Below are 21223 nucleotides of genomic sequence, written 5' to 3' on the forward strand. Positions count from 1 at the left end.
GTAGATATGTGGCTATGTAAGACTTGCCTCAACATGAGCCTCGCCTCATATGAGCAATGCCTGCGGGAATATTACGAAGGACAGTGGCAGGATTTGCGGTACGCTTGGAATAGGAAAAATTCTTTCCACAAGGCATGTGCCACAGGTACATATAGTACGTTAGGTGGTGATAGTGTTGAAGTGAGGAAGACTGCCAAGGCCTGTCCCATCGCCTACCCTCTTGGCATCATGTTAAACATTTAAAAACAATTTTGCATTTACGTTGTCCAACGCACTACCTGCAGAACTGATGGATGGGTCAAATTGTTTCGTGGAGAACCAGAGCAGGCGGTTGTGTGAAGCCTCTCAGTCTGCCAGCCAGATATGGCTGGAACAGTCTGTTTCCCATATCCTTAATTTATATTTGGTTGTCTGTGAAAGTCCTTGGCTGCTCACTCCTCGCTGGATGAAAACACTGCTGCAGTTCTTGGCCAACACCTGGATCATCTAAGAAATCTTTCTTACATTCGTTATGATCTTTCACGGATGTCACCATGAAACATGGTGTCTTAAAATGAAAGCAGCAAAACATTTTATAACTTGCCAACAGAATGAAAAACATGGCCTTTGTTTCCCAGTGGGAGATGGCAGCAGCAGAAAGTGGCACAATGCATGTAACATACCATAAGCGGACAAGCTGAAGCCCAGTTTTCCACAGATCACAAAATTAAAAGACGTGATGGTAAAACATTGCTGGAATTCGAGATTAATTATCCAGGTAGGCACGTACATCAAAAAACACACCCTCCCTCCTAATTGTACATATGCATCTTTTCAAAATCTATCTCCCAAAAACTCTCTTGATATATATATATATATATTTATATAAATATTTACAATAAATTGATTTGCAGTTCAATAAGTTTTACATTATGGCTTAGAAATTTCTATGCAAAATAAAATATATGTATACGCATCACATTGATAAGACCAGGAGCAACCGTTCCCCAAGGGCTCCTTAAATCTCAAGCAACATTTCTTACGTTTTGAACAAAGTTATTGCCCCATGGCCCTCAGCCTCACCCATTAAAGCTGTATGTGACCCAGAAATACCTCAGCATGCCACCACAGGAGGAAAGGGAAAGAGTAGGTGAGATCCCAAATGAGGTGAGACAGGTACGTGGTGCCTGGAGGGAGAAGTGTGTGACTAGAAACAGCTCAGGCACAGAAAGGGGCTCCTGCCACTGCCACCACTGCATACAGTAACAGAGTCCAATACAAAGTAACGTACTGGGTGAGAAGCAGATGTATTCGAATCCCTGTGCCCTTTTCATACACTTAGCCATGCTTTACGGTGGTGTATGGTGTCAGCAAAGCTCACAGTGGTGAAGAATAGATATAAAGCAAAATACTCAAGACTTTATGGGACTGTCTTGAAACTGTCAATATTGTCAGAGTCCCTCCCCCCACACCCAGCCAGTTAACCAATCTCAGCTGCCCCTCTTATCAAGCTCGGAAATGTTTCACTGACAAAACTAAGAGAACGCGAGTCTTGTCAACTGCTTCCAAAAGTTGTAGCAGCCTCCCACCCAACCAGCCCCTAAAACATATAGCCCTAACTTGCTTTGTCCGTCTGGAAGGATCCCTCCATAACAAAATTTTCTTGTGGTAGATACAATTTAATTTGTTACGGTAAGCAGCGAGAGACTCCTCCACTTCTGTTTGGGTACAGCCGGAGATGCAGTCATTCATCTGCCTCCTCATATCACCACTGGTCAGAGCACAATCGTTGCCACTTGACCTATGATAGAGCTTCCCCACCGGTGCTGGCACAAACTTGTCCATTTTATTTTACCTAGTGAAATATGACTGTTCAACGCGAAGCCTGTTTAGCAATGTAACATAGTTTTATCTTGTCCTTTGTAATTAAATATTTGGCAATCCTATGATGAAAGGACGTTTCACTCCGACTAGTGAACAAGGCCATTCTCTTGAAAACTTCATCTTTGCAGAGAAGGGGGCTGCTCCCTCTTCATCATGAAGAGAACCAGTCGAGTGGGGTGATAGCTACTGGGCGATGTCCGGATGAGATGGTGTGCTCAGGTCCCCACAGGTATCAGTAAATGTCTGGACAGTCTGAGAAGTCTCTGTCAAAGTATCCCCCAGAGTACAGCCAGTCAGAGGTCCCTGTGTAGGGATTGGTCCCTTGAGAAAACCACCTGCAATAAGAGGGAAATGTTAAAGAACATTGCAGAGGGCCCATCTGAGTGTGTGAAGCGGCCATGTAGAGCCTTTCCATCCTCCCAAGAAAGTTGCATTTCACATGAACATTCACAGACCTGATCATCCATATTTTTACAGCTTTTTTTTGTTTTGTTCCCAAGCTCTTTGCATATAGTTTGACTTTGGAAAAACATATGACCGTGTTGTCTGTAATGATGTGATGCAATGAATGTAGAGAGAGCAGTTGATGTAAAGCAGACCAAGGGCAAGGCTTCTACAAACTAAAAATATATAACAATAGAAGGGGTATGCCCAAATGACCCTCCTATACCTGGGCATAGAACATCAAAGATGTGTAATAGAAAAAAGTACGGAGGGATCAATCAACTATTTATTTTCGTACAAGGCACTTACCCTGACGTTTACACATTTTTTACATCAAACTATACATGATTCTATAAAATACACGTCATAAGACGGGGCTAGATACAAAAAATCAAACACTTACACATCATAGGGAATATATACAAGACATATACCAAAACATATAATCACATATAAATCACAATCACATATGTCGAACAATACATATACACAATATATATAACATTTACAAAAAACTGTAAATATAACTTCGGTAGATGTACACTCTTTATTCTGAGTAATACACTCTGAGGAAGTCCCCTATGCGCCTGAGGTATCACACCTCTTCTCTCATCTATAGGCGCCCTTATTCTAAGGAAAAAATCTAAATAATTAGACTCCTCCTAAATTTGTCGACGCAGTCTCGGTCCAGCCATTAATTTCTTGTGGCTTCATCAGGACAAGGGTCAAGATATATCTGGAGTAAATTCATCACTCCCAAACTAAGCACCTTCCATCTAGTATGTCAAGGGTACACAAATACCCGCATCACCCGGTTCCATTGACTCTCTCGGATCCTGGGTATAGGAGCTTAAGGACCCATTCCGCTTAAGTCCCTGTAGTCTCCTAGTTAATCGGAGCAACACCTCCACCTCGCTACCTGGTTATGCGGTCCTCATCTAACAAAAGAACATGCGATCCTTGTTCTACCCGCCACGCTCTCAAGGTGAGAGCGTGGCAGGTAGAACAAGGCCAACACGTTCGTTTGGCAGATGAGGACCGCATAAACAGGTGATGCGGGTATTTGTGTACCCTTGACATACTAGAGGGAGGGTGCTTCGTTTGGGAGTGATGAATTTACTCCAGATATATCTTGACCCTTGCCCTTATAGAATCATGTATAGTTTGATGTAAGAAATGTGTAAACGTCAGGGTAATTGATAGTGCCTTGTACGAAAATAAATAGTTGATTAATCCCTCTGTACTTTTTTCTATTACACATCTACCAACTAAAAAAGCAAAGCAAAATGCCAAAACATGACAGACAAGCATAGGGCTGTAGCTAATAAATGGTTATTGTTAAAGCAGAAGCACAAACGGAAGGCTTTTATTTTTACATTTCTTTTAAAATCGGTGAGAGAGATGGAGCGAATCCAATACCTAATGGTAAAATCATTTACAAGCCCACTGACAAAGACCGGAACCAGCATCTTGGCTTTATACACAAACTGATTAAAAACTGAGAATAGGACTAGGAATAGGTGAGGGCGAAATTTAAATTATGCAGCGTAATTTGTATATTACGGGAATGTCATGTTACGCTTATTAACCCAAAATTACGGAATGGAATTATGCACCCTTAACAGCAAAGTTTTACAATGGGAATAATATAAACGTACAGAATGCAAATGGCTGTTGCTCTCACAACTACAGTTTTTCGTACTTTTTTACTTGCGTCATGGAGTAAACTGACACGAAGGACACTTTTTGCGCTAAAATATAGCGCTAAATGTCAGATTTGCATTTTCTTCATTATGCAAAATTTTCCTGAAATCAAATTTCGCCAGGATGTGAGCCCCTGTTCACTCACGAGCTCTGCATGCAAATAATCATGCCTTAACAAGGAGGGGAGAGCTCCTGAGGAACCAGTCCAGGGAGACAATTGGATTTGTAGTAAATACGATAACAAAAAACTGCCAAATAGGACACAAGAGTAGGCGAGGGAAAAATGACCCGTGTCTCTTTATAAGTTACTCTCTGCAAACACTGCAGTCCAACGCCTAGGCCATGCATGAGTCACATAACTCTTTCCTTTGTAAATGGAGATGGGTATTACAGCCATACCCAAATGGAGTTGGGCATTTCAGCAATACCCAAATGGCACATGATTCTGGAAACCTACTCTGGGTCTAAAGTTATTGGCATAAAGCAGAATTCACAGCCTCACCAAGAAGGGAACTGTGCTTTGCTTCCTCTGTGAAGGAGATGGATTAAGAGCATAAAACCCCATGATAGTTAATCACTGCTCTTATGCTAGAGGGCCAGTAAATGGAATTCAGTGAGCTTGTTGACGTGTAGCACACGCAAAGGTGATGCAATGCCACTGGTCATCTGTTATCCATGTAAAAAGGAGATTAGATACCAAGGCAAGATTCACCCCCTCCCTTATTATCTCACAGGCATTTTATATGGCCAAATTGCAGAACTACTCTGCAGTGTTTCTCTTAGTTAAGGGGTACTCTTTAGTGCAAGACATTGCATGTAGGATGTAAGTTGTGGGGCAACAGAGCAAATCGATATGAAGGAGGGCATGGTAGTGCATAGACAGTGCACAGTAGAACATACCAATGAACAGTCTGAGACCACTTCTCCTCTTAATAGGTGCCACAAGTTCCATGATGCAAACAGAGCTGCGAAAAATCTAAATGTATACACTGAGATTCAGTTAATGATAGATTTTCACTGGCACCAAACAGTCCAGGAGCAGAAAACCCAATGGTGGAAGGCTGGAAAATGCACTGTACTTTAGGAATATCCGTAGGACAACAACGTGCGCACAAAATGAAGGACATTACATTATGGACAGTGCAGCCCAAGAGCAAACCATCAAGGGATGTAACTGCACTATAACCATGCATCTTCTATGTACAAAAACTGAACTGCCCTGGTGTGGAAAAAGAAGTGCTTTGTAAGTGCAGCTGTGCATAAGTGACACCCTCCACTCTACAAGTCATCTTTGGTTTCTTTCTTTCCCTGAATGAAAGCTTCCACTTCTTCTCTGAAGAGCTGATCCGAGGGGCTTACTGAAAGACGACCTCACTTAACATCTTCCTCACACTGACTGACTGGCTGGCCCCTGCACCTGTTCTTGTAACTAAAAAGCTTGTCTCAGCACCTTTTCCTTGGCACTGACTGAAGGTCTACCTCCCACACCGCTCTCACTGTCTCTTCCTAATTTCTGTCCAAAAACAGTTGTGCACCTGATCCAATTAAAGTACCTTGTTCTCCATTCCTCCTGGGTCTTTGCTCGTTCCCTGCGGGCAGCTCGCTGTTTCTCTTCTAATCGCTCCTTCTCTTTGCTGGCCAGATCTGCAATAAGTGAATAGAAAAGACATGAGACACAGTGTTGTGTATTGTACATAAGATTTAAAGGAGGCCGTGGCACTAAACAACTACACAGAGCACAAAGTGCACAGCATGCCTCAAAATGGGAATAGCTGGTGCTAAGTAATCTGGCAAAGCAAAAACAAGCAGTCCATGAGTGGGAGGATCCTCGGTGTGATTCCTGGAGGCCATCTCTGATGCCAACAAAATACAATACTTACCTTTATTTATTCTTTATGATATTTCTGGCAGATACCATATCTTACTGCAGATTCCTCACCATATGAATATTAACTGGACACCAGACTGAATCTGGAAACTTCCCAAGCAACAGTTCTACACTGCCTGGCAGCAGTGTGTTATTTTTGCGATGCCCAACTGAGGCATATCGAGAGGAACCGAAGAGCCTAATGACAACAAACAATAAAGCAGTAGGTGTTATAAATAGGAATCCTTGTAATCTTATTATGAGTGACACTTTCTCAGCAGAGGAGGAGGGGGATAAGAAATCTGCAGGAAGAGCAAATATTCATCAGAAATATCATAACCAAACACAATTAGCTTTTTCTTCTGACAGACACTTCTTCCCCAGATAACTCATCCTTTGAATGATTCCCAAAGCACTGCCCATAGAGATGGGAAATGAGCAGAGCCAAGTAGCCAAGAAAAACAAGAAACGCAGATCTAGGGAAGTATCCATCACTAAGGTCCTCCCTCTGCAACTAGGATATAATGCATCACAAAGGTATGCAAAGATGACTAAGTGGCCGCCTGCACAGGAAAGCTATGAAGATGCCGCTCGTGAGACAAGTTGCCATCATCAAACTAGATATTTTTCTTTCCCAAGGCATAGCAGAACCTTATACAAACCATGACTAAATGTGAAATCATGCGCTTGGTCATCGCTTTGACTTAATTAGCCTCAGTAAAACACATAAAAAGCTGATTGAACAAGTCGCTGTTCAATCAAGGTAGAAAGAGACCGCTCATCTTGGGTCCAGCCTGTGCAACCTCCTCTTCTTTGGAAGGATGAGAATGAGGAAAGAAAAAGGGTAGAATAATAAACTGACTAACGTGAAAGGCAGACGCACCTTTGGCAGAAAGTAGGGTTAGGTACATATGACCAGCTTATAGGAATCGAAGACAGTAAACTGTAGCAGGGCTGGCAAGGAATGCAACTCTTCAACCTGTGGACCATAGTAATCACCTCCAGAAAGATAGACTTGAAGGTCAAAAGAGGAACAGAACAACTGTGCATTGGGTCAAGATTCCAAAGATGATGTTAAAAGTCAGAGCCTGTTTAAGGGTGTGTGAAAAGAAAAGGACTTGGGTGTGAACATACAGAGTAAACCTTCAAGAAACGGGGAAGCAGAGACTAATGGAACAAATGTTTGTGAGGAAGGTACAAAAAAGCAGACAGCCAGGCCCAATATCCATTCACAATAGAAACCTCCAAACCCTATTGACCAATCGAACGCAAGAAGTGCAGAAAGTCAGAGGGAAGAGCCTTACAATGTTTTTAAGCAAGCAGACAGGATCCTAAAGACAAAGTTGTTGGAATGTCGAGCTAAAATAGATTTGGCAGCCATTGTATTGGGCATCTATGATGACACCTACTACCTCAGGTGGTGTACTGAAAGCCTTTCATTGGCACCATCAAATTTCCACACATGCAGACGAAGACTTTGGTGTAGTAGGGTGAAGGGACATGCAATCCAGCTGTAAAAGCAGATATACTCTGACTGGGAGAGGGAAAACACGGTTTCAAGATAGTGGTGTATCACATCCTACTCACCCACTGGAATCAGCTGTGCACCATGCTCTTGCACTTTCTGCAGAGATTGGTGGAAACTGAGATAATGCGTAAAGGAGGTCCTGTGACCAGATTAACTACAAGGTGAGAAGTAAGCAGTGCTCAATAAGGGCATTTCCTGTTTAGAGTCATGGCAAAGAAGCTGATACAAGGAAAGACCCAGCTGTGTGAAAATCATGCCTGTCACATTGGGGTGAAGATCCTATTTGCGACTGATCACAGGTATGCAAATCAAAATATCTGCCTTCACACTGAGCATGCCCTCCAGGTGAGCTGCCACCAGGAAATCACAGCTGAAAAAGAAGGCTGAAAACCAGCTCGGGTAAATCTCATGCTCACCAGCCAGTGATTCAAGTAGTGAAATACACTGACTTCTGATGGATTTTGCCACCACTGCCAGCACTTTGGTTAAGACTCACAGAACGGTCAAAAGATAGATTGGTAGTTCTCGGACCCCCACCATGAAACTGAGATAACAACTCAGAACAGGGTGGGTTGGCAAATGAAATAAGAGTCCTGGAGACCTATTGAAATTAGCGAGACCTACGTGGTCTTGGCCAGGAGAATCTGACAGCATTTTGAGATTGTCCTAATGGACAAAGAAGTTCCAGGGCTTCAAATCCAGAACCGGCCTGAGGCACTCATCCATTTTGGGGAGGAAAAAGTACAAGGCATAAAATCCCTCGCTCCTCTCACCCATGGGTACTAATTCTATGTTCTTTTTTGCAGCAAGGTCCGGATATCTGCCTCAAAGATCGAGCTCTGGGCTGATGTGCACTTCAGGAGGACAGTAGATATTTCTGAGGAGCGGACAAAAAAGGGGAGGGCATATGCCTTGATCAACTGGAGCAGCCAATAATCTATGGTGGTGGACTTCCACTGTTTCAGAAAATGGGAGACCCTCTACCCAAATGGAAACTGATCATAGAGGAAGGGCAAATCAAAGCGGCTTTAAGGGGGCAGAACTAGTGGAAACAGAAGGTGAATGGAGCAGTTGGTGCTGGCGCCCTTTAGATATACCTCTCCTGTAAAAGGAGAAGAAGAATTGCTGCAGGGTTTGAATCAGCTGGGAGGATTGCATTGCTGCAGCAGGGAAGAATTGTTCATTTAAAAGCTGCAAAAGCAACAGTACTAGTGGTGTAATTGTTTTACAGAGGACACCAGTCAAAGCCCTATAGCACAGCTATTCTTGAAGCTCTTCAAGTAGGAGTCTTGCTTTCTTGTTTAAAGCACTCTCCCCATCAAATGGCATCTCCATTAGGGCAGCCTAGACATCTACCAGAAAAAATACAGTGCAGTGCATCCAGGAATATTGGTGGAGGGTAAACTATGTAGTCATGGCGCACATAATGGTGTCAGGCAAGTCCAGGTTACATTTCGAAATATATGTGAAAGCATCAAGGTTGTCTCTAACCAACTCTGAAAAAAAACGACCTTGCATGTGATCTTGAAGGTAAGTGTAGGTTGTTTCGCCACTGCCCACATGACGTGAACATACCCTCTCGGGAGGTAACCGGAATTGAAGACAAGTGTAGGAAGCTAGCTCTATATGATATATCAAAATGAGCTATATTGTGTAGTCCAGGGGTTCCCTTATGAGTGGACAGGTGTTTACTCTGGCAAACCCGAAGTGCTCTTCTAGTGGGGAAACTGTGGTCGAGCAGCCTTAGGCTTATCATAGAGGAGTGTTAGGCATCTGCAAATACACACAATAGTCAATAAATGATGAACACAACCCAATAAGGAGTGCCACACCAATTTATAAAAGTAACACATATCTTTATATATGCTTAGGCACCAGAACCAATTCTATCGGTTAAGTATGTTTTTCAATTTGTGCAACTTTTAGAAGCGGCAAGGTTATCCTACAGGAGGAAGAACAAATACGGCATTCAGTTATAGTACATCAACTTACAGGACCTATCTCCAGGAGCTTCGGTGAGTGGTGGGCAAGGTCCAAGGCAGCCCAGCAAAACATCACCAGCAGTATTTGGGTGGCCGGGTACAGGGGTGCAAACAGCGTTGGTGCCCAATTTTACTCTATGGGCATCGATCTTTGGGGAAAGAGGCAGCAGGCTTTGACTGGGAGGCCAGTCGGCCTGAACTAACAGGGGGTTCAGGCCTCATGATGCTTGGGGACATAGTGACACCTTTGTTCCTGTTCTCCACGGCCAAGGGACGACGGGTGCTGAGGTGTCTTTAGGAAATAGGTTTTCCTTACCAGGACCAGTCGCAGTAGAGGGGGCTGCGTGCAGAGGCTGCAAGCAACGTTGGGACTCCGCAAGTGGCGAAACTACAGTGGACTATATCTTTGGAGGGCTGGGGACCACACTGACCGCCCACTTCAACTCTGGCTTGGAGCGCTAGGTGCAGTGGTGTCCTTAGGTGTCGGGTTTTTGCGGTCTTGAAGTCCTCTCAGATTGCCTGCAGAGGGGCAGGTCCGCTACTCCATGGAAGTTCTTGGTTCCTGGGTGAAGTGCTGGCAGGTATCCCGGGCTTTGAGGACTCAGCAGCTGCAGGATAAGATGTCTTTTGGTGCAGTTGTCTAATTCATCGGTAGGGTTGGTGCTAAGTCAGTTGCTTGGTCTTCTGTTCTTGCTCTTTACGACTCTTCATCTCAGTCTTCTTCTTGCAGGTCACCAGGATCTGCTTTTCTGGTGGAGGAGATCCCCTAAAGACTGAATTTAGGGTTGTTAGGGGAGTGTAGGGTAGTAGCCAATGAGCTACTCACCCTTTCAGGTCACTACGCCCCCTATATGACCACTTTCTGTTGGAAGTGGCTATAATTTATAAACAACAAAAGAGTGTCCACTAAGGAAAAAAATGCATCCAGCACAGGATTTGAGAAGGAAATGAAATCAACCTATAGAGAAGTCACTTAGAGATTTCTTAGGAAGCCCTCACTCACCACCCTGGGTGGTGACATGCTTCATCATCGGGCCCACCAGGAGAAGCCGAATGCCTCCCTGGTGTGCTACAACGCCAGGTTACTGCGGAGCTGGGTTTTTTGTGACAATAATGTGCAAAAAAGTGAGTTTAAAAATGCCAGCAGGCTATACCAGACAAAAAACTTTATTCTGTGGTTAGCTGGGCATAAAAAAAATGTGTCGGGGAAATTTACCAACTGATGTGTTGGGTGTTTTCCCCTTTAGAGTGGGGTCAACATGTTTCTGCCCTTATGTGTATTGATTTTACGGGGCTTTCGTCAGAACCATGTAATTGTGTACCTCGGTGGTGTGGGCGGGCAAAGGCCCACCCTTGTCAGAGGACGTGAAAGTAAAAAGTAAGCTGTAAAAATTGGTGCAAAAAACAAACCAGAAAAAGTGTTGGTTCACACAGGGGAACCTGTGGTTTGTTCGTTAAAAGATCCACACCTCATGGGTCTCGGGAGCGGGGTGGTAGCGACAATGGCACACCGCCCGCAACGCCAAACACGGGGTCCGGTTTGAGGATATCGCTAGGTGCCGAGCGGGTGTTTGGCGTTTCGGGCGGTGTGCCATTGTCGCCACCACCCCCCTCGTTTCACGTCCTCTGGCAAGGGTGGGCCTTAGCGCGCCCACACCACCGAGGTACACAATTACATGGTCCTGACGAAAGCCCCGTAAAATCAATACACATAAGGGCAGAAACATGTTGACCCCACTCTAAAGGGGAAAACACACAACACATTAGTTGGTAAATTTCCCGACACATATTTTTTAATCTATACCCAGCTAACCACAGAATAAAGTTTTTTGTCTGGTATAGCCTGCTGGCATTTTAAACTCACTTTTTTGCACATTGTCACAAAAAAACCAGCTCCGCAGTAACCTGGCGTTGTAGCACAACAGGGAGGCATTCGGCTTCTCCTGGTGGGCCCGATGATGAAGCATGTCACCACCCAGGGTGGTGAGTGAGGGCTTCCTAAGAAATCCCTAAGTGACTCCCCTATAGGTTGATTTCATTTCCTTCTCAAATCCTGAGCTGGATGCATTTTTTTCCTTAGGGACACTCTGGTAGGTTTTCAGGGGGCACCTCTAGGGTGCCCTCTGGGTGCATGTATTAATAAATCCACAACTGGAATCAGTGCGGTGTATTAACAGGAGATGTTGGATACCAAGCATCCCCATTTTCAGTGAAGCCATCATGTTGCTGGGGAACTCGTTTTGACCAGTGTCCAGCACGTTTTGAAATGGCTTCCCTGTTCACATGCACTGGCAGTAATGGAACTGACCAGCACTGGGGCATATCTGCTCATGCAGTTATGTTCTCCCATGTAATATAAAGCACCCTGCCTTTGGGCAGTAAGGCCTGCTGTAGGGGTGACTTACAAATACTACATGCAGTATTAGGCCACATGGAATGCAGGGATGCGTCATTGTAGGAAGCTGGCTCTGTATATACTATAACAAAATGAGGTATAGTGTGCACAGAGTCCAGTGGAACCCCAAAGGTAGGCAGGGTTAAAAGTAGATAGTGCCTTACTCTCTATTTGTGGTAGTGTGGGCAAGCAGTAATGCTTTATCAGAGGGTAGTGTTAAACATTTGTTGTACACACTCAGTCAGCATATTATGTCACACACTCAAAGACTGAACTAAAACCAATTTAATTTGTATAAATATATTGTTTAGTTGTATTTAATTCCTAGAACCAAGCAAGCCTGGTACAGGTTAGTGTATATGATAATTTTCAAGGCAGGTTGAACAATGGAGCCCACTGGAGGGCTGAAAACTTGTAAAGTTAAAGACAAGGAAAATCTGAGGACATCGTAATGGACACCACCTGTGGGATACATTGAACTGCATCCACCAGCATGCAACTCACTGGAGCGTGCATGCACATTGGTTAAATGAAGTTCTGCAGTTATCCGTGATGTGCCTTCAGTTGCCCCATGAGGAAGAAGCTTCGAAACACATCGGGGACTTTTGAAAATACAGGGGTGATGCACAGCTTCCTGATAAAGAAGTTTCGTTTTGGGTGAATATATATATATATATATATATATATATATATATATATATATATATATATATACATATATATACATATATATATACACACACACACACACATATTGTAATGGGATCTCATGGTGCATTGGGTGAATAATGTATCTTCGGACCCTGTCAATGTTGGAACAACAACAAAGGGGTCTGTTACAAAAGGCATCAATCATCATCCTGCCTCGACTCGGGGAATGAAGTAAGTAGTGAGTTTTCCCCACAGATTTTTGCTGTAGTCTAGTTCAGGATGACCCCCGAAACAAGCATTTGCAATGCAATAGGTCTCGCATTAGGAAAGTTTGAGCTATTGGTATTGTAAATGACACATTTTTTATTTATGTTTTGTTTTTGAAAGTAGCGAAATTAATAGCTTTGTCATTTACAATGCCAATAGTTATAACTTTCGCGAATGTGACACCTATAGCATTTGTAATGCAATATGTGTTGTATATTACGTGAAACATATGAGCTCCAGATACCTATCTAGCTCTGGTACACATCGGCAGAGATTTTATCGAGCCTGGGGCTTTATTTAAAACAATTCCCCATATACCATGGCATATTTCCTGCGCTGTGATCAGCAGGTCGTCGGGCTCTTCTGTGTAGTGCCGGCTTTGAATCCTCCACCTTTATGCTTTGTACGCCCTCCCCTGTATCTTCATAGAAGTGTCTTGACCCCTCACTGCCCCGTGGAAAAGTTTAACAATTCTCACAATTCCAAGACCCAATTTGCAATGTTTTCCTTTGTTTGAATAACTGGGACGTTTACCATGTCGGATCTTCTTTATCTCAATGTTCATGTGAAGAAGAAACATTTGGGGCCCGATGTAGGTGGCCATTTACCGACCGGTAACGGCCGATTTCGGCCGTTACCAACCGGTAAATGGTCATTTGTGATGTAGGGGCCCTATTTTACCAAATCGGTAAATTTACCGAATCGGTAAAATACCGAATCAGTATTTTTACCGATTCGGTAACTTGGAGATGTAGGTGGGACTCTACTGAGTCCCACAGGCCTTACAAAATCGGTATTTTACCACCCAATCCAATTGGGTGGTAAAATACCGAATCCAGTTGTGCATGCACATGTGTGCATGTACACCTGTGCCATGTGACAGACAGACATGCCCTTAGGGCATGTCTGTGCGCCACATGTCACACAAACCTGTACTTGGGGTGCTAGAGGGTGTCAAAGTGACACCCCCTGCAACCTTGCAACATTCGGTATTTACCGAATCGGTAAATACCGATTCGGTAATGCCCATTGATTCCTATGGGCTTCAATGCCCATAGGAATCAATGGGCATTACCGATTCGGTATTTACAGAATCGGTAAATACCGAATCAGAACGATTCGGTATTTACCGAATCTGAAATACCTACATCCCCCCCACTCCATTTTACCACTTCTTAAATACCGAATCGGTATGATTCGGTATTTATGAAGTGGTAAAATTAATTTACCTACATCGGGCCCTTGGTATCTAGCCCTTCCTGTGTCAATATTCTTTTTTTTTTTTTTCTTAAAGTCTCAAATAATGGGCGGAGCAATCTAAAATCGTGCGTCCATTTCAGTAGGCCCACATTTAATCATATGCACAAGATGGGATGGAGTTAGGAGTCTCTATAACAGATCGAAGGGATGTATGTGTGAGAACATTGAGTTTTTTTTAAAAATATGGCTCCATATTTGGTGAAACTTAACCTAAAATTGCCTGAAGATGCCGGTCGGTGCGCCTTTATCCAGTACATGTGAATCAAATTTAGTGTAAAACGTGATTTAATCACTATTTTAGGAGCTGAAAATGTACTTGCAGAAAACGGCTTTTCTGCATTCTTGGGAAAAAACAATAACTTTTCGGGGGCGGGGGGGGAGGGGGATACAGTTGCCTCCCCGATATTGGAGTAAATTCCAAATGCATGTTTTATGCTCCTGTCATTTGCAGTGTTTGTGATATCAGCAATCTTATGGATTGTTACAACGTTATTGTCTGCAGTTGTGAAAAAAATAACACAGCAGATTCACGCTGGGGATATTTAAAGCTCGTGCAAACATCATTTTGCTATAGTCCCCTCTTACCCTATGGATAGGCCGCTCCTACGATGTGCTATATTCAGATCAGCGAACGTGATGTATACAACCCACTCCTCATTTAGCTGCACTCACGCGTTACTCTGCGAGCTCCGCCCGGCTCATGCTGCAGAAAGGCAGTTTGTTTCACTACAGGAAATGACCTTGCAACGTCTACTCTGCCCCTCTCCTGACAGGAATCGGGCTGGAGGAACTATTCGAAACTTAAAATACATATTTGCCCTGGGGAGGTCAAACCGCCTTCTCGAAAAACACGGGTGCGTCTCTGTGTTTAGGTTCCCGGTCAAGTAGTCCGCGCCCCCATGCTGGGGGCGTGTTTGCAGTGCATGTGCTTATAGGGGTTGTCACCTGTCCTTGAAACCTCACCAGCCCTGTTTTTCCAGCTATGTCCCTAAAATAGTTTTCGGATGGTGCTTTCCTGGGGTTGGTATACGTGCCTATACACAGCACAGCAGTGCTTGGTGGCAGGGTCCGGCCCTGCCATTCAGAGTTCCTGGCCTCCAAGAAGTGTGCGTGTGCACAGCCTTATGCGGGATTCCCACACAAGCTCTAAACTCTCCTAATATGCCTGCACAGCGGTGCCCGGTGCCCGTAGGCTGCGGTCGGCTCAAGCCTCACTGACTATTTTTATAATGATTGTTTATTTATTATTTTGGTGTTTTTTTGGTTTTGCATGGAGTGGACATAATCACACAGGATGTTGTAGCCTTAAGTGTGATGTGTGTTGAGCGGGTAAACGTTTGTGTCAGGAAATATAGGCTAGACGAGTAATATAAGACAAATTCACGACATTCAAAAATAAGCTTTAAAGGAGCATTGTACAAGCATATTCAGTTTAGCTTGCACTTTCTCCGCCGCACCAGTCCTTTTCTATGTCGGCGCTGCACTGAAGGACACAGTCAGCGGCTGGATCTGACGTCAACTCCCCGGGCGCCGCAGCTTGCAGCGTTAGTTTGAGCACCGGGGCAGGGCCACGAACTGTGTGTGTGTGCGTGTATGCAGAGGGGTGGGGGCTGGCTGTGTCTGTGCGCAGTTAATGCATGCGAGCGGAGCGAAGCGAAAGAAGGGGCTGTGAGTTCGTCTGCGCAAGCGCGGCTCAGACCGGAGACTGCAAAAGCGCACGTCTGAGTTGTGTCCACATTCCAAAATACGGATAACAATAGTTGTCGAAGCTGACAGCAATCAATGCTTCGCATTGAATGCAGGTCGTGCTTCGACCTAAAAAAAAAAAAAAAAAGAGGTAAGGATAGTAAGAAGCTTTGCACACCATTCCAGGTCGGACAATAAAAGCAGGAGTTATAATTGGAGCTTTCATGATAAATTGTAGGTCCAAAAAAAAACCAGGACTGCAGTAGTTTTCTTTAGTTTGGTTACCATTACGTAAGCAAAGGCCGGTCTACTCACAATTGTGAAGAGGTAAGTTAAATTACTTTCCGGTGCTTTTCATTAGATTACAGACCATTTTCTGATCAGAGTTATAACAATTTTCGCAATGACAATCTTCGTTATCCACTGCAATCTAGCTATGCAGAGATGCAGGCATAAGACAATTAAACTCTTGAGGTGAAGGTCATGGCACTGTAGAATTAGGATAATTATGTCCTACGCATAGCACAAAGTGGTTGTGTATCAGAGAGGGGAGCTAATCATCTCCTCAATCTCTAGTATTGTCTGGAACCGTCTCAGACACAGAAATATGAAACAGATTTACATCTTCTTATACTGACTGGAAGTGAGGCCATCAATTAGTAGTCTGTATACAAGAAAATAGATTAAGAAGGCTTTGCGGTCATAAATGAAGAACGCTGGTCAGAAGATGTCCACTTCCACCAGTGTTCAGGAGGAGCGCTCAATCAATTTCTTCAACAGGGAACTTGAGAACAGACTAGGTTCTTGGTCAAAGCTCTTAATTAAGATCTTTTAGTTGTTGGGCATGGCACAAAGGGTGTAGGCCAGAGCCTATAATTTACCTCAGACCATTTTATTCTACTTATTTATGTCTCTTCTGCATTAGAATTTCTAGTTTGTGTATGGGGAGCAGAGACCCCTTTTAAGGAATCTGTCCTTTGCTACGGAGATGGGAGAAGACCTGTCTTTATAATACCTAGACCCAGATTACAGGAAGCTCCATCATTTAAGAAGAAAAACATCTTTCTTACTAAGTTCTTAAGGCATTGAGGAAAAGACATCTAGAAAATAGAAGACTTTTCATCCTCATGAGGCACATACAAACAGTAAATTGAATTACTTTAAAGTAAAGTAAAAATCATTTTTATGGATGCTGCACTTTTAATGTGGTTTGAGTATGTGTGAGAAAACAAGAAAGAAAGACACCAAAAAAAAGAATGGTTCTAACATTGCAATCACATTCTGGGAAGGATCAAGAGCAGGAGAAATGAGAATACATGGGTTGGAGCAGCCACTGGTTTACACTAGCAGGAAGAACCTAACTAATGTATACATTTAGTCAAGACAACAAAATCCCAACATAAACACAGAAATAAGCAATGTCTGCATAACATACCCATGTCTGCGTTCTCCATGCCTCTGATGTCAGGGCGCCAGCGGCAGTCGGTGGGAGCCAAAACAGTCTCCATTTCCTTGTCCAGCTCATTGAGAGTCACAGCAAAACTGGTAAAATTGTACATCTGGCAAGGTAAATAGGATCACAGTGAGATGTTAAAAATGGATAACATTCTTGGCTAAGATCAGGTTGTGTGTTGTGGGTCGAAATCAGGCATTATATCAAAGGTGGGGTTGCTTTCATATCGCGTCATAAGCAGCAGTGATCAACTTTGACAAACACACTAGAAAGGCTAATGCAGAAAAAGGGGTTACATTACTACTGTGCAGCAAAAGTTGCAGCGTTTGACTCCTGGGATTTGTGTGCTACATATTTAATAAAATATGTGAAGGGTTTCTGGTTAAAACCAATAAAAACCCACTCAGGGAAACCGGAATATATTGATGTTTGCTGCACTTGTATTGCTTTGGTGCCCTGTGTTAAAGCAAAATATGCGCAGCTCCTTGGTTGAAGAACTTTTCTACAATAGACGCTCTGTTAACGCCACACTTGTGGGTCATAAACCACCAAATATGTTGTTGTTCTCATCCCCAAGGTCCCTGGGCCACCAGGACCTACTTTCAACTCCTTGTCCCGGCCCTTTTTGGAAGCATGGTTCACATCTCGATTCAGATTGATGTTCTCTACATGGCACAGTGCTGCATTTATTGCCAATACATGTAACTGTGTTAGTCCTTTCTCGGGAGGAAAACTGCTGCATAGAATACAAAGAGGAAGTAGCTGATGCCTCTCATATTTGGCAGGCAAGAGCACAGCAGTTCTTGCATTGCTCTCAAACAAATTCAGGCCTGGCTGAATATGAATAATCACTGCATAGCAGGTCTCACACTGGCTTCCAAATATACACAACATCTGGGGCTGTATTATTTATAAGGCACACTATTCCTGTTTGCACCACTGCGCACCTTTCAAAAGGCAGACGCAACCCGGGAAATTACACCCTATGTTGGTAAATGTGCTGCCCTCCGTGGCATGGTTTACAAGCCACTGTGTACTTTCAGGAGGGAGAGAGAGATCCCCTAGCAGGCGGACACAGTGAGGGACTGCACCTGCCTGCAATAGGGACTCTAGGAGGTTGCATGCCTTCCCCTCCCCGAGGACGCACTGACAGTGCACCGCCTTTTTTTGGTGCACGGTCAGTGCGCCTCCTGACTGTTTCTTTGCCTTTGCACCCACATCCATAATATGGCGTGGGCGCAGAGGCAAAAAGATTCCTTCATTTGCATGGGGCCATGATAGCGCTGGCCACGATCAGGGGAGGTTTCTCCATTGGGCTCTGGGGCTACGCCCTACTGAAATTCCTACACATTCCTGCACAAATAGTAAATAGGCAGATTTATTTAGAGATACACGCATATCTCTAAACAAATCGATGTATTTAGGTCTGGGCTGTCTGTCCTAAGATGCCTGCCCTGCCTCGCACTTAATCAGGACACGGAAGCGAGACAGTAAATCACCTTTCTACATTGTGATGCACGATGCAGGGCTTACCATTCTAAAGTTGTTTCATTGGTATTGCAGTCTATGGTAGTATCTACTGTAGGCCAGTGACGCTCCCAGTGCCATGGTTTCGGGCATCAACGTCTCTATCCCATTTTTCACAAATAGGAGTGGGTGCAAGAACATGTGATCTGATGCCTTGTCCTCGGTAATGGCAAGTGTTAGGTGCATTGAGCTGAGACCCCTGGTCACGCTAACCTCTCCCACTGTAATACCTCAGGCCATGGCTGCACATCACTGGCCCCTTTAGAAGTAGAACTGATGCATTTGTTCCACCACAAACTTGATCCAAAAGACAAGCAAGGTTTTTGTTCCCTTACGAAGTAAATCCAAATATCCGAGTCATGCGTAAAGGGAAAAATATGTGCTTCTAGTAAAGACAGTTATCTGCTGTATGGTGATAAAACTTGTCTATCTTCATGCCTTTGACATTAATGCCAAAAATATGGATTGGTTTACGAACAATGAATGTTAAAAACGTTAATGCAACAAATGTCAGCAGTTAAGTTCCTCTCTTATTTCATGTTTTACTTATCTTAAGCTCGCCAAGAGTGCTAGCTATTTTTTTGGTTGCCTCTGTATTTTTTCGTGCATCTTATTACTGTTGCGGAGTGCATACTTGGAGCCATGCCAGATATTTATGAGGAGCTTTGATGGACAGCTCGGACGCTGAAGCCAAAGCGAAGTGCCTGTCATTGGGTTGGCCTCTCTGCAGAGCACACAGAGGAATGGTCATGTATTCCAGTTGCGATTGAAATTCTGTATACATGTGTGTGAAGGGGGTACAAAGATGTCAAAATATTCACAAGGTAACAGTAAAAGGAAATAAACAGATTAAATGTGAGTAAGTGCACTAACGTCTGAAACTGGTGAAGTGAGGAAGATGCGAGGAAGTGCATTCGGGGACGAGTGAAAAGAGGGTGCTGAAGAGGAAAGAGGCGGTTGAAGATGTGCAGAGGGACGAGATGTGCAGAGGAAAAGGACATACATAACATAAAATGTTCATAACTGAAGGCCAAAACTCCCTCCACGGGCCTCAATACTATTTAATCCAGACTCTCAATTTCAGAATTGAAACATTCCCAATGTTAATTATTTATAACAAATCATTGTTATTACTCATTTATCTTAAAAAGCTAACAATTGACAAAGCCAATCGTACTGGCAGGTTTTAGGTGCATCTCAGTTGTGTTATATATCTGGATGCAATTACATCTCAGAGATAAACCAAAAGAATGGTTGTTGGATGGCACACTATGGGAATCACAGAAATCTATTTCACATGTTCCATTTTAGAGAGGCCCCACTTTTTTCATCCCATTTAAAGACCTGTCTGCACATATTTCTGTATGACCGACGGCGTCCAGCAGGTATTGGTGCTTTTATAAGCCTGGTTAGAGAATCTTCTTCCACAGTTGATGCTGTATGCAGTGCAAGACACTGGTCTAAAGTTGTTATGCAGTAGAATGTGCACATTACATATTAATGCAGTAAGATATGGGACCATTTTTAACATGTTTAATATTTCAAGACTATACATTCCCACTGCTTTGCAAGTCTTATCACTAAATTCATTTGCTTTAAAATACACCATTTGCCAATTTTTCCTGGGAGGGGACCCACCCTGGACCTCACACTTGTCTATTAAGCTCGATTGCGTTGCTTGCTACATAAATGTCATACCCAATATTGATGCCTCCTCACTTCCAAATGTCATCAGCCGCCACTGGTCAAGATCGCGCTGGCGCCTATCACTATTACAGAAGGAGTAGTACAAGGGTCTGCCGCCCCTTTCTTTACTACCTCAGCGGTTTTTAGTGCAACAGCATAGCTCTATGTCATCAAAGGTCATATAATCAACATTATGCATATTAATTCCTCAGCAGGTGTTGCCCCTATGATCACGTAGAGCAGGATTAGGCACAGATTAAACTGTATCAACACATTTATATTTCCATTCCTTTCTTGGTATCCGGAGAAAAACAATAGGACTACTTAAGACTGGCATACAATAATGGAGCACAGAATACCCCAAAACATAGATCCTAAGTGCCTAAGCTGACAATCTACTCTTTCAGTAGATCATTGCAATTTGACTAAAGAAAACAAACACTCATTTGGTATAACTTTTTAGCTAAGTAGTTTGTCACACCAATGACAGTACAATGGCCAGTATACGGTCATTTTGATGATTTCCCACCAAGAGGAACGTCAGCCGGTCTTAATCAAGCTGACATAACTACATGTTAGAGAAACGCAAAAATGGCGAAATACATTTTTCACAAAAATAGTTGGTTTTTGTAGAAAAGGCACAGGTCATCAAGAGACACATAAAACAGAGGGTGTATGGGATGGGTACAAAGGTAGATAGGTAGGGTAAAGTAATAAAAGTACATTTTTAAAAAACAGAGTAAAGCAGGACGTTAGAAGATGTATGGGTCTTAAAGAAAGGGGAGGTAAAAGAATAGAAGAGAGTAAAAAGGAGAAAGATCCAGGGGTAACGTGTATAGCATGGGGAAATGTAAATAAGGAAGTAGTAGCAGTAAAAGAATTTAAAAGGAGTAAAGCGTGAGGGTACAAG

The 21223-nt window shown here is 43.4% G+C and overlaps 1 protein-coding gene across 4 annotated transcripts in view; it reads right to left on the minus strand.

Annotated features, from left to right (window-relative positions):
• Window positions 1-1644: 1644 nt before the first annotated feature.
• The window catches only part of OSBPL2 (oxysterol binding protein like 2), a 342788-nt gene continuing 323209 nt past the window's right edge, over window positions 1645-21223 (minus strand). For all 4 annotated transcript variants that reach the window (XM_086932854.1, XM_086932857.1, XM_086932856.1 and 1 more), the window contains 3 exons: window positions 17083-17206; window positions 5565-5655; window positions 1645-2198 (listed from right to left, as the gene is read on the minus strand). In XM_086932854.1, coding sequence (XP_086788980.1) covers window positions 2096-2198; window positions 5565-5655; window positions 17083-17206 — 318 coding nt within the window. In that variant the 3' untranslated portion in view covers window positions 1645-2095. The remainder of the gene's footprint in view (window positions 2199-5564; window positions 5656-17082; window positions 17207-21223) is intronic.

Source organism: Lissotriton vulgaris, chromosome 7, assembly GCF_964263255.1.
Source record: "Lissotriton vulgaris chromosome 7, aLisVul1.2, whole genome shotgun sequence".
Classification (NCBI taxonomy): domain Eukaryota; kingdom Metazoa; phylum Chordata; class Amphibia; order Caudata; family Salamandridae; genus Lissotriton; species Lissotriton vulgaris.